This window comes from Staurois parvus, unplaced genomic scaffold (genome assembly GCF_062004578.1).
Source record: "Staurois parvus isolate SC_StPar_1 unplaced genomic scaffold, SC_StPar_1.0 ptg000475l, whole genome shotgun sequence".
Taxonomy (NCBI): domain Eukaryota; kingdom Metazoa; phylum Chordata; class Amphibia; order Anura; family Ranidae; genus Staurois; species Staurois parvus.
The window spans coordinates 2,110,500-2,123,862 of NW_028318271.1; the positions used below are offsets into that span (position 1 = coordinate 2,110,500).

Genomic DNA, 13,363 nt, shown 5'->3' on the forward strand with positions numbered 1-13,363 from the left:
TCAATCACAGCTGATCACATGTAAACTTACTTGCTGGTTATAAGCAGTCCTTTCCTCTGTGTGAGAGAAAGGACAGCCAATAACCGGCAAGGCTGTCAGTACATAGTGTGCACTGACAATCAGTGTCCTGATTGTCAGTGCAGCCCCATCAGTGCCGATCAGTGAAGTTTACCAGTGCCCATCAATGCAGCCTATTAGTGCCACCTATAAGTGCCGCCTCTTCAATGCAGCCTCACTAGTGTTTCCTCACCAGTGCCCATTAGTGCAGCTTCAGCTGGGTCCCATCAGTGCAGCTCATCAGTGTACATCAGTGAAGAAAAAAATTACTTATTTGCAAAATAAATGAAAGTGAAAAACTTTTTTTTTTAATTTTTGGTCTTTTTTCGTGTGTTCAGCAAAATAAAATCCACTGGTAATCAAATACCACCAAAAGAAAGCTCAATCTGTCTAAAAAAAATTATAAAAATGTCATATGGGTACAGTGCTGCATGACTGAGTAATTGTCATTCAAGGTGTGACAGCACTGAAAGCTGAAAAGTGGCCTGGGAGATTTTGAATAGTCTGCTTTCCCCAGGATCCTGGCTAACCCTTGCCCCATGGGCGCAAACCAGGGTCAGACAAGTACATTTAAATACTTTGGGGTTGATTTACTAAAACTGGAGAGTGCAAAATCTAGTGCAGCTGCACATGGTGGCCAATCAGCTTCTAAGGCTGGCCATACACTATACAATTTTCTTACAGTTTTCTGATCAATTTCTGCCCAATTTCCTTTAGATTTACCTTCCACTATGTAGTGCAAGGGCCTGTCTGATTAGATACAATTGAAAGTGTTGTTTAGGTTAGACTTCATATTATATGGATTTTGGTGAATCTAAAGCAAACATCTCAGGAAAATGGTATAATGTATGGCCAGCCTAACTTCAGCTTGTTCAATTAAGCTATTACAATATGACAATAAGACTGGCCATACACTATACAATTTTCTTGAGAATTTTGCTTTAGATTTACCAAAAGCCATATAATATGAGGTCCAACCTAAACAACACTTTCAGTTGTATCCAATTAAGCAGGCCTTTGCACTACATAGTTGAAGGTAAATCTAAAGGAAATTGGACAGAAAGTTGTATAGTGTATGGTCAGCCTAATGCAGGCCATCGATGGGTCGAAAATTGGCCGATTTTTCTTTAAATAAAACGAAAAATTGCTCGTTCAAGCGGCTGACGTTACCAGCAACGGTTAAAAAAAATCGGCCGATTTTCGACCCATCTATGGCCTGCATTAGTCCTCATGCACAGGGGACGTTTTGATAACGCTGGTAACATTAGCTGTGTAAAGTCACGTTAAAAATGTGAGTTTTTCAGCTTCTTTTTAGCGTTTTTGCATTAGTGTTTAGCGGCATTTTGCCACGACTAGCAGCGTTTTCCCGTATTTTGCCTCATTTGCATTTTTTGTTGTTTTTTTAGCAGTTTTTTTTACCAAAAAAAAATATTCAAGTAAAACAGTTTGGGTCGCTTTGCCGCATTTTTCAGCATTAGAGCGTTTTTACAGCTAAAAAACTTCTCTAGAACCCCACTAGTCCTGCAGCCACAAAACGTCCCAGCCAAAAAACGTTGATTACAGTGTATGTGTGCACGGACACATAGGATAACATGCTGGGGGGGGTTTACTGGCTGTAGAAAAAAACGTCAAAAGCCAAAAACAGGCGCTGTAAAAACATCCCGTGTGCGTGAGGACTAAAACTTGGAAGCTGATTGGTTTCTATGCACAGCTGCACCATATTTAGCAATCTCCAGTTTGAGTAAATCAGTCCCTTTTGGTTTTTTTGAAGGTTTTATTTTTTTACTGAAAACTGTTATTTATGATAATGGAGGCGGCTCTTATATATTTAGAGGATCCTTCATTTTTACTTCTGTGGGTTTTATATTATCTCTCATTATTTGTATTTCCAGATCGGAAACAGAACAAGAATGCCCAGACTATCACACCTCAGGGCCATACACCTGCTTCTTTGATAAGACCCATTCCTCTCTCTGGATGTACTACTTTGTCTACGTGAATGCAACAAATGCATTGGGATTCAATGTGTCAGATATTTATCGGTTTGAGATCCGTGATGTAGGTAAGAGGATGCAAATCACAAACAAAAGCTTTTTGTACATCGCATTTTCTTGTTCTAGGAAATGTGAACTAGTCTCAAATAAAGTGAGATTACCCGGAGTGGCCATACTGGGTTTTCTGCTTTTGATTTATCAGATTCCATCGTATATCTCTTAATGTGATGCTAAAGGCTTGTTCATTTCCTAAAATAAAAATATAAACTATACTTACTTGTGCTGCATGAAGATATTGCACAGAACGGCCCCAATCCTCCTCATCTGTGCTCCTCAATATAGAAATCACAACCGGCAATCAGTTAAAACAGTGAAAAATTGACTCAACCTTTGTTTTGTGTGTCTCTGTGTACCACATGGAGCACGGAGAAGAGAATGAGAAGCAAAGAATTGTCTGAGGATTTGAGAACAAACATTGTGGAAAAGCATGGACAATCTCAAGATTACAAGTCTATCTCCAGAGATCTTAATGTTTCTGTGTCCACTGTGCACAACATTGTCAATACGTTTACAGCCCATGGCACTGAAGCTAGTCTCCCTGAATGTGGAAAAGCATGGGCAATCTCAAGATTACAAGTCTATCTCCAGAGATCTTAATGTTTCTGTGTCCACTGTGCACAACATTGTCAATACGTTTACAGCACATGGCACTGTAGCTAATCTCCCTGAACGTGGACGAAAGAGAAAAATGGATCAAAGATTGCAACAAAGGATTATTCGAAGGGTGACTGAAGAACCTCGATCAACTTCCAGACAAATTCAAGCTGACCTTAAGGCACAGGGTACAACTGTCAGCTCGCACTATATGTCGCCATCTGAATGAAAAGGGATGCTATGGTAGGAGACCCAGGAGGACCCCACGTATTGGGATTTTTTTTAGCTAAGACATATAGCAGAATACATTTTGCCCTAAATTTATGATGAAATTTGATTTTTTTTATTTTTTTAACTGGACATTTAATAGCAAAAAGTCAACAATATTGTTTTTTTCTCAAAATTGTTGGTCGTTTTTTTGTTTATAGCACAAAAAATAAAAAACGCACAGGTGATCAAATACCACCGAAAGAAAGCTTTATTTGTGGGAAAAAAGGGATGTAAATTTCATTTGGATGCGGCATTAAGTGAACATGCAATTGTCAGTTAAAGTAACGCAGTGCATATTGCAAAAAATGGCCTGGTCAGGAAGGGGGAGTAAATCCTCTGGAGAGCAAGTGGTTAATTTCAGCTGCATATACATTGAATGCAAAATTAACAAAAATTCAAAAGACATAAAAAATGTATCTAGTGTGAACTTTAAAACAGCTGACAATGTGAACTGATTAAAAATACACTATTGGCATGCACAGTGCAGCCCACAGCAGCCTCTGGAGTGAATAAGTGCATGCAGCTACACTACACTGACGTACAAAGCTGTCCACCATACTGCCCCGAACTACATCACTGACCTAATATCCAAGTACCACCCAACACGCACACTCCGCTCCTCACAAGACCTCCTTCTCTCTAGTTCCCTGGTCTCCTCCTCCCATGCCCGCCTCCAGGACTTCTCCAGGGTGTCACCCATCCTCTGGAACTCCCTGCCCCAACCCATCAGACTATCACCTACTCTCCTCTCCTTTAGGCACACCCTGAAAACCCATCTCTTCAGGGAAGCCTACCCCACCCCCTGCTAACTTGCCGACCTCCTCCACTCTTCCTACCACTCCATCCCCCACAGCTATCTCCTCCTGTACCACCATCCCCTCCCTCCTAGATTGTAAGCTCCAAGGAGCAGGGCCCTCAATCCCCTCATGTTTTGCATTGTATTGGTATTGTTCTGTCACATGTTCTGTCCCCCTTTGTAATGTACAGCGCTGAGCGAACTATTGGCGCTTTATAAATACTGTATAATAATAATAATAATAATAGAAACATAGAAAAGTGACGGCAGAAAGACCGAGTGGTGCATCGAGTCTGCTCATTTTTTGTGTGTTTGTGTCTTTTGTGTTTTTTGTTTTGGGGGGGGGGGGGGAGAGACTAAAGACACACAGCTCTATTAAGAAATGGAAATGTTTCATAAAAAATAATATAAGGTATACATCCGAATTATGTAGATGGGAATGTGTGATTTATTTTGAATTATTCATCCTCTGGTGTGCACAGGGGAGGGGAGAGTGTTTAGTTTGGATCCTTTTCAGAAAATGTCACCCATGAAACACAACCTCAGCTTCAGGATGACATGCCTGTCCCTGACCTCGGGCCTTCCATCTATATGCTTCATAAACTGGCTTAACCGACAAGCTGTGCAATCCTATAGCCGATGTGTATTTATAGCTGCCGGACTATAAATACACGCATGTTATCTGTAGCAGGCAAATCTCCTATAATGGCTTACACAGGCTTGGTGTGCTGCCTCTACAAGGATGACAGACGCCATCAATATTGCTGTGTGTTCATATATGTGTGTTTCTGGGGGGGTCTGGGTATAACTACAGCTGAATAAGGGACTGTGTTCGTGGACTAAAGCTGCTACCACATTGATCCGCTCTTGGTGCGTTCTTCAGTTAAAAAAATCGGAATAAAACTGCATCCCTTTAAATGCCATGAAGTTCTTCACAGTGGTCAGTTGCACTTCAGTTGCAGTTTAAAAAAAAATCCAGCTTGCTGCATTTTTGGTGCATCTTTGGTCTGGCACCAAAAACACATCCCTCCCATTGAAATAAATGGAAACCGCATCTAAATCGCAACGCACCTGCAGGAAGTTCTCAAGTCGCGGTTTACAGAATCGCATGAAATCTCATTATATTTAATGGTGCCCTTCTAATCAGCTCAGCACAGTGCGATTTTGGAAAAGGTTCCTGGTGGACTTCAGTGCGAATTCAGCCCAATAGACTTCAATGTTATCTCACAGAAGTCGCATCAGAATAGATGAGAAGAATTCCTATATGACTTTGATGGATTCAGTGTTTTGTTTTTTTAACCCTCAACTCTCCTTCCTGGTCATTCTTCATCCAAGGATTTTGATGCAGGTGCAATTTTAGAGCCTTCCTTCTTTCCATCGATCGAACAATCTTTGATCGATGAAATGACCCTTTCTTTGATCGATGGATCGATCGACCCTTCCTTTGATTGATGAATGAATTGACCCTTCCTTTGAACGATGGATGGATTGACCCTTCCTTTGATCGATGGATGGATTGACCCCTCCTTTGATTGATGGATTGACCCTTCCTTTGATCGATGGATGGGTCGACCCTTCCTTTGATGGATTGGTTGACCCTTCCTTTGATTGATGGATTGACCCTTCCTTTGATCGATGGATGGGTCGACCCTTCCTTTGATGGATTGGTTGACCCTTCCTTTGATTGATGGATTGATTGACCCTTCCTTTGATCGATCAGTCAGTTGACCCTTCCTTTGCTCCATCAGTCGGTCGACCCTTCCTTTGCTCCATCAGTCGGTCGACCCTTCCTTTGCACAATCAGTCGGTCGACCCTTCCTTTGCGCAATCATTCGGTCGACCCTTCCTTTGCTCAGTCGATCAACCCTTCCTTTACTCAATCAGTCAGTCGACCCTTCCTTCAATCGATCAATCAGTCAACCCTTCCTTCAATCGATTGACCTTTCCATCGATCAATTTTTTTCTTCGATTGGTCAATCCTTCGATTGATTGATCGATCGACCCTTCTTTCGATTGATCTTTCCTTCAATTGATTGACCTTTTCTTTAATTTTTTTGAACCTTCCTTCAGTTGATCAAAAAAACGATCGATTGATCCTTCAAAGGAAGGATCGATTGATCAAAGGAAGGATCCATCAAAGAAACGAATGGTCAATCAGTTGAGGAAAGGATCAAAACTGCTTCAGTGTGAACTTTGGTTTTAGGTAGCAAGGATGAGGGAGGAGAGGTGAAGGTTAAAAAAAAAACTGATCCATTAAAGTCGCATAGGAATGCTTCTTATCTATGCTGATGTGACTTCTGTGAGATAACATAGAAGTCTATGGGGCTGAAATTGCATTGAAGTCATGTCATGTGATTTCCCTTGTCATGCAATTCTGTGAACCCAGGCTTGAGAACTTCTTAAGTCATTGAAGTTTCATCAAAGTCGCATCAATGGTAGCACTGGAAATCGCGGGAAGTGATATGGGGAAAATGCAACGCACTTGCATAAAAAAAGCATAATGTGCTGCATTAAATTTAACGCAATGCGGGAAAACGTGACAAAACCGCATATGCGTTTTTCATACAGAGCAGTTTGAATGTAGCCTTATGGCTGCAAATGCATTGTGCTTCTTACATCAATTTGAGGCTCTTCTGAGATCAATCAGAATTTAGTTGACGTGCAGCTGACCTGTCGTGACATGACTTGACCTGAACTAGTCTGTCAACCCTGACCCTAATATCTCCCCAATTCCAAACAGAATCCAGACATTTTCCATTAAAGCTGGCCATAGATGGATCGACCTTCAGACGGTTCAGCAGGGACTGGTCGAATTTTGATCCATCTATGTCCGCTTTCACTCAACAGAAATCGATCTAAAGATTGACTGTTATCGAACCGAATGTTGGAAAATGTTTGCTCAGCACCTGCAGCCATTACAGTTGCAGCGGTGATCAGTGTATTCTGACATTGGAGGAGTCCCCGCTGTCAGAATGCAATTACACACAACGGGAGGATTCCTCTATCCACCTCGCTTGTGTTATATCTGGCTGGTCAAGATTTACAAAAAAAAAAAAAAGATTCATGTGCAGCCTAAGGCCCCAATTCACACCTGAGTGATTTGTAGCTCAAAGCTCCAAAACGAGGGGGAAAAAATTAATGAATCTCAATGGAGCTGGTTCACATGTCCACTCCAGGTCTCCTGAATCCAACTGCTTGAAGCTCAATCAAGTTATGGAACTTTTTTTGTTGCTCAAATTGGGCAGATTTACATGTTGTTAAACGTTTAATTCCATAGAAATAAATGGAAACGCGTGATTTGTGTGTTTCTCACGTGCATTTTTGGAGCGTTTTCCTCTCAAATGTATATATATAAATAATAATAATGATGAATAAATAAATGTTAAATAACATAAATACACAAATAAATAAAAATAATCATAAATAAAATAAATACGTAATAAATAATGATTAACCCCCCTAACCCTAAAAACTAAAATTATATAAATTAATAATGATAAAATAATAATAAATTACCACCCTAACAATAAATAAATTATTATTATTAATGCTAATAATATTAATAATAGTACAAATAACACCCTAATAATACAATCAATAAAATATTAACCCTTATCTCCCATTCCCTAATCCTAACCCTAACACCTAACATTAACGCTAACTTCTTAACAAAAATAAATAAATAACAAATAAATAATGATAAAAAAATTAAAAGCTGGTGGAAACGCTAAAAAAGATGAAAACCTAGCAACAAATGATGAAACAGGTGCTGTTTTTCCCTACTGGCTATTTTAAAAAAAAATGCCAAAGCTTAAAAACGCTTTAAAAACATGCATACAAACGCGATGAGATGCTCGGATGTGAATGCAGCCTTTGTCTGTGAAGGTTCTCATTTATTCAGGTCATAGTATAGCCAGTAGTCATCACTCACACTCAGCTGAACTTGTTCTGTAAAGTAGAAAACGTAGCTTTTCCAAACTACTTCTTCAGTTCTAAACCACCAAAAATGCGGCTTGGAGAAGTTACCAGATATCTTCAACAATAGGAAAGTATGACAGTTCTGTTCATATAGTGCAGCTTTGATGTGACTTTGATGCACTTTTACACTCGCTGGCACTCAAGTATCATCAAAGTCGCACTCATCCAAAGTTGCACCAAAGTCCCATCAAGGTCGCACCCACCCAAAGACTCATCAAAGTAGCATCAAAGTCAATACTTTCCTATTGACAAAAAAATAAAAATGCACAACTTATCAAAAATGTAGCAAAAACATGTTCAGAAATGCAAAACGCACTGTGAAATCGCACAGTCCGCAATCTGCATAGATGTCAACCTAGCCTTAGTGTTCAGCTCCCCACTTAGTCCTCCCTTATACTTACCTGAGCCCAATTTTGATCCAAAGATGTGCACAAAGCCTCTGCTCTCCCAGGTCTTTCTCTTTTTATTGGCTGACACACAGCAGCAACAGTCAGTGGCAATCACTGCCAGTGGAGGGGGGGGGGACTGAGCCACGCTCTATATGCCCCATAGATGCACAGAGCTGGCTAGGGAGCGAGCACACATGGATCCCTGGCAAAAGGGAGAGGAGGGGCCAGAAGTGCCAGCAGGTGACCCAAAAAGAGGAGGATCAGGGCTGCTCTATGCAAAATCATTACACAGAGCAGGCTAGTGTGATTTGTTTTATTTTAAAGGAAAAAAAAAGAACTTTTAGAACCTTTTTTAATTTTCTGATTAAAGTCCCCCTTTAATTCTCATTGTGTTTCTGTTTATTCAATATTAGTCTTTGTTTCCTGCAGTGCAACCGTACCCACCCAGAAATCTGACCCTTGTCTATGAACCTGAAAAGTCCAGTCTACCCTATCTGCTGGTGGCATGGGTCCCACCTGAGAAGGCTGATGTGAAAATGGGCTGGATCACTCTTCAGTATGCGGTCCGACTGAAGGAGGAGAAGAAGCATGTGTGGGAGGTGAGAATGCAATGTTTGATATCAGAGAAATGATCCCGGTCCAAAAACATTTCAACTTCAAAGAACGTGAAGAGAGTTTTCTTCTTTTTCTTTAAGTTTATGTTTAGATAAATCTGAAATATTACACATAAATCTGTAATATAGGGTGTCCCTAAAGCCTGGACACATAGGCAAAATGTATATTTTCCATATCTTCAATGTGATTTCCACCATTTGTGATGCAGAGTTCCATACGCTTTGCAAGATTCACATGAACCCGATGCAGTAACTCCACATTTCCGTCAGTTGAGCACATTTATTCATGATGTGGTCCTTTAGGTGATTCATATGTGAGATTTTCATTGAGTATACCTCCTCCTTTAGCATACCCCAAAAAAAGAAGTGATATATTATAGACACACACACATATATACACACACAGTGCCTGCCTTGAAAAAGTATTCATACCCCTTGAAATTTTCCACATTTTGCCATGTTACAACCAAAAACGTAAATGTATTTTATTGGGCTTTTATGTGATAGACCAACGCAAAGTGGCACAAAATTGTGAAGTGGAAGGAAAATGATAAATGGTTTTCAAAATTTTCCACAAATATCTAAAAAATGTGGCATGCATTTGTATTCAGCCCCCTTTGCTCTGATACCCTAACTAAAATCTAGTGGAGCCAATTGCCTTCAGAAGTTACCTAATTAGTAAATAGAGTCCACCTGTATGTAGTTTAATCTTATTATAAATACAGCTGTTCTGTGAACCACTCAGCAGTTTGTTAGAGAACATTAGTGAACAGACAGCATCATGAAGGCCAAGGAACACACCAGACAGGTTGGGGATAAAGTTGTAGAAAAGTTTAAAGCAGGGTTAGGTTATAAACAAATATCCCAAGCTTTGAACATCTCACGCAGCACTGTTCAATCCATCCTCTGAAAATGGAAAGAGTATGGCACAACTGCAAACCCATCAAGAAATGGCTGTCCACCTAAACTGAGAGGCCGGGCAAGGAGAGCATTAATCAGAGAAGCAGGTAACTCTGGAGGAGCTGCAGAGATCCACAGCTCGGGGGAGAATCTGTCCACAGGACAACTATTAGCCATGCACTCCACAAATCTGGCCTTTATGGAAGAGTGGCAAGAAGAAAGACATTGTTGAAAGAAAGCCATAAGAAGTCCTGTTTGCTGTTTGCGAGAAGCCATGTGGGGGACACAGCAAACATGTGGAAGAAGGTGCTCTGGTCAGATGAGACCAAAATTTTACTCTTTGGCCTATAAGCAAAATGCTATGTGTGGCGGAAAAATAACACTGCAAATCACCCTGAACACACCATCCCCACCGTGAAACATGGTGGTGGCAGCATCATATTGTGGGGATGCTTTTCTTCAGCAAGAACAGGGAAGCTGGTCAGAGTTGATGGGAAGATGGATGGAGCCAAATACAGGGCAATCTTAGAAGAAAACCTGTTAGAGTCTGCAAAAGACTTGAGACTGGGGCGGAGGTTCCCCTTCCAGCAGGACAATGACCCGAAACATCCAGCCAGAGTTACAATGGGATGGTTTAGATCAAAGCATATTAATGTGTTAGAATGGCCCAGTCACAGTCCAGACCTAAATCCATTTGAGAATCTGTGGCAAGACTTGGAAATTGTTCAGAGACGCTCTCCATCCAATCTGACAGAGCTTGAGCTATTTTGCAAAGATGAATGGGCAGAAATGTCCCTCTCTAGATTTGCAAAGCTGGTAGAGACATCCCAAAAAAGACTTGCAGCTGGAATTGCAGCAAAAGGGGGTCCTACAAAGTATTGACTCCAGGGGGCTGAATACAAATGCTGCCACACTTTTCACAGATTTTTTTTCGCATTTTCCTTCCACTTCACAATTTTGTGTCACTTTGTGTTGGTCTATCACAATAAAATACATTTACGTTTTTGGTTGTAACATGACAAACTGTGGAAAATTTCAAGTGGTATGAATACTTTCTCAAGGCACTGTACACCTATAGAGAGATGTCCTATGTGTCCAGATTTTAGGGACACTCTGTAATTCCTCTTTTGCAGCCAGAAGGTAGTATGTACAAATCTGGTACTCTGGAGCGGTGTTTTTCAACCTTTTTTCAGTCAAGGCACCCTTTAGAACTGTGCCAGTCTAAGGGCTCATTTACAGGGGAAGGAGTTTCAGCACACAGCCTCAATTCTGTACCTGTGTGCTCTGTGAAGTGGTGGGGGTGTCCCTTCCCTCCCCTCCAATCAGCTGTCACTGAGCTCTGCAGAGTGTACCTTTTTAGCTCTCCACTTCCTGCTTTCTGAAAGCTCAGACAAGCTGTATATATTGTGCACTTTGAAATATCCAATATAAATAATTTATTGACAAATAAGGGAAGATTTACTAAAACTGGTGCACTCCAAATCTGGTGCAGCTGTGCATGGCAGCCAATCAGCTTCTAACTTCAGCTTGTTCAATTAAATTTTGGCAATAAAACCTGGAAGCGGATTTGTTTCTTTGCAGGGCTGCACCAGATTTTACACTCTCCAGTTTTAGTAAATAAACCCCATAGTATCAATTACAGGTAGCGTGTATCCAGCTTGTGATGTTGAGAGCAGTATCGATCAACACCAAGGGCCCCCCATGTAAACAACACACTCTACTGTGAGGTCCTTGGCAAGCCTCGGTCCTCTGACTCCAGACCCACATTGAGCAATGGAAAGTTACATCAACGGCCGCATCTTGTGCAACAAGCCCACAGCACTATGTGAAGGGGGCAATGCGTTTCCAGGGCACCATCCTCTTTCTGAAATCCTTCCTCACACCCCTGTGCCTCAGACATTGTGCTATGGACTTTGATGTTCATCAATAATATGTTTTTTTATCTTTTTGACTATTTTTGTGTTGGAGCTCTTTATTGTACAGTTTGTCTACACAATCATTGTGGCTTACATTGCAATAAGTACATTTTTGTTTCTAAACAAATACCGTTTTGTTTGTGCAAGAAAACATTCCCATTCTTTTATCTTGATTTTCTTTTTCACTACGATCAAAAACGATCATCAGTTTGACCTTATTAACTATTAGGAAATTGATTGAGCTTTCAAAAAATACTTTTTTCAAACTGAATTCTGCTGGTGTATGGCCAGCTTTTGCTAGGAGGGATGCGAGAGAAGGAAGGAAGACAAAGTGCAGTGGTGTCTTTTTAGTATATCCTCTATAGTACCAAGAACAGTTGACATCTAAATGTTCAAATTTAGTTGGTGGGTGTGGGAAATCTAGACCTTCCTTAATACAGGTGCTTTGGTACATATGACACAAAGTTTTGTTGTATTTTTGTAAAGCATGAGGACATTGATCATTTGTATGAGAATGCTGATCATTGCGTTGTCTCACCTTGCAGGAGCATCTTGTTGAACATCAAACCAAGCTGAAGTTGTTTAGCTTGACACCTGGAGAGGACTATGTGGTTCAGGTCCGATGCAAAGCTGACAGCAAGCATTGGAGTGAATGGAGTGAGGAAAGCTATATTAAGATTCCTGGAGGTAATGATCTAATATATATTACTCATGTTCATGTAGTCTGGCAAAGCTCTTACTGTAAGGCTGCTTTCATACTGGTCTGTTTTCTTCTGCGGAAGAAAAATGTGTGACCATGTATTCCTATGGAACACTTCACACTGATCCATTGTGGGACCAATGGATTTTTTTAAATCCTGCTTGCTGCATTGTTGGAGCGGGTTTGGTGCAGAAAACAAAAGTGCACCAAGAACACACTTCCTCATTGAAATTAATGGAAAACGTGGCAAAAATGTATCAAAAATTAACCTGCATGTCACATGTCCTTTAAAAAAATGCACTGCTGTAAAAACGTAGATCAGTGTGAAAGTAGTCTACATTTTTTTGAGTAGACAAGTGCAGTACAAAGAAATTTGTTTCATTTTGTTTTGTTATTTAAATAATTTTGTTTAATTCGATTTTGGAATTTGTTTCGTTTATTCGTTTTCTAATTCAATTTGAATTTTTTAGGAACTCGTATGAATTGAATTCAGTTCCACCAAATTTGGAAAATTCAAATCAAAAAACATCAAACTGGCATTTGAATTCGAATGTATTCTATTTGAATTTCAAAAGGCAGTTATAATTTTTCTATTTTGTTCTGTTCTATTGTTTTTTTTCTATTCTTTTATTTTCTGTTCTATTATACACTATTGCCTTGTTTTCTATTCTATTTTATTCTATTCTTCTCTTTTCTATTCTTTTCCTTTCTTTTCTATTTTATTTATTTATTTTCCTATCTAGTTTGCTCTGTTTTATTGCATTCTTTTATTTTCTATTCTATTCTTTTATTTTTTATTCTTATCCATTCCATTATTTTGTATTTTATTCCTTTATGTTCTATTTTATTGTATTCTTGTTTTTTAATTAGTTTTCAAATTTGATTCAAATTTCAGACTAAATTCTGTTTCGTTATTTCGGATTCACTTTAATTCGTTACTATTGTAATTCAGAAATTCAGATACATCCAGATCTCCAAATAACGAAAAACAAAATGCACATGCCTATTGTTGACACTAACAAAAAAATTGACTGGGTAACACTAATAACTTTTTAAACAACTTTATTACTGTAAAGTACACTCCCATTCCAAAAA

General features: G+C 39.7%; 1 protein-coding gene across 1 annotated transcript in view; it reads left to right on the forward strand.

The window, feature by feature from the left end:
- Positions 1–13,363, forward strand: part of PRLR (prolactin receptor) — a 96,606-nt gene that overhangs the window by 55,824 nt on the left and 27,419 nt on the right. Inside the window, exons 4-6 of the mRNA XM_089689434.1 lie at positions 1,950–2,119; positions 8,568–8,737; positions 12,114–12,255. Coding sequence (XP_089545560.1) covers positions 1,950–2,119; positions 8,568–8,737; positions 12,114–12,255 — 482 coding nt within the window. The remainder of the gene's footprint in view (positions 1–1,949; positions 2,120–8,567; positions 8,738–12,113; positions 12,256–13,363) is intronic.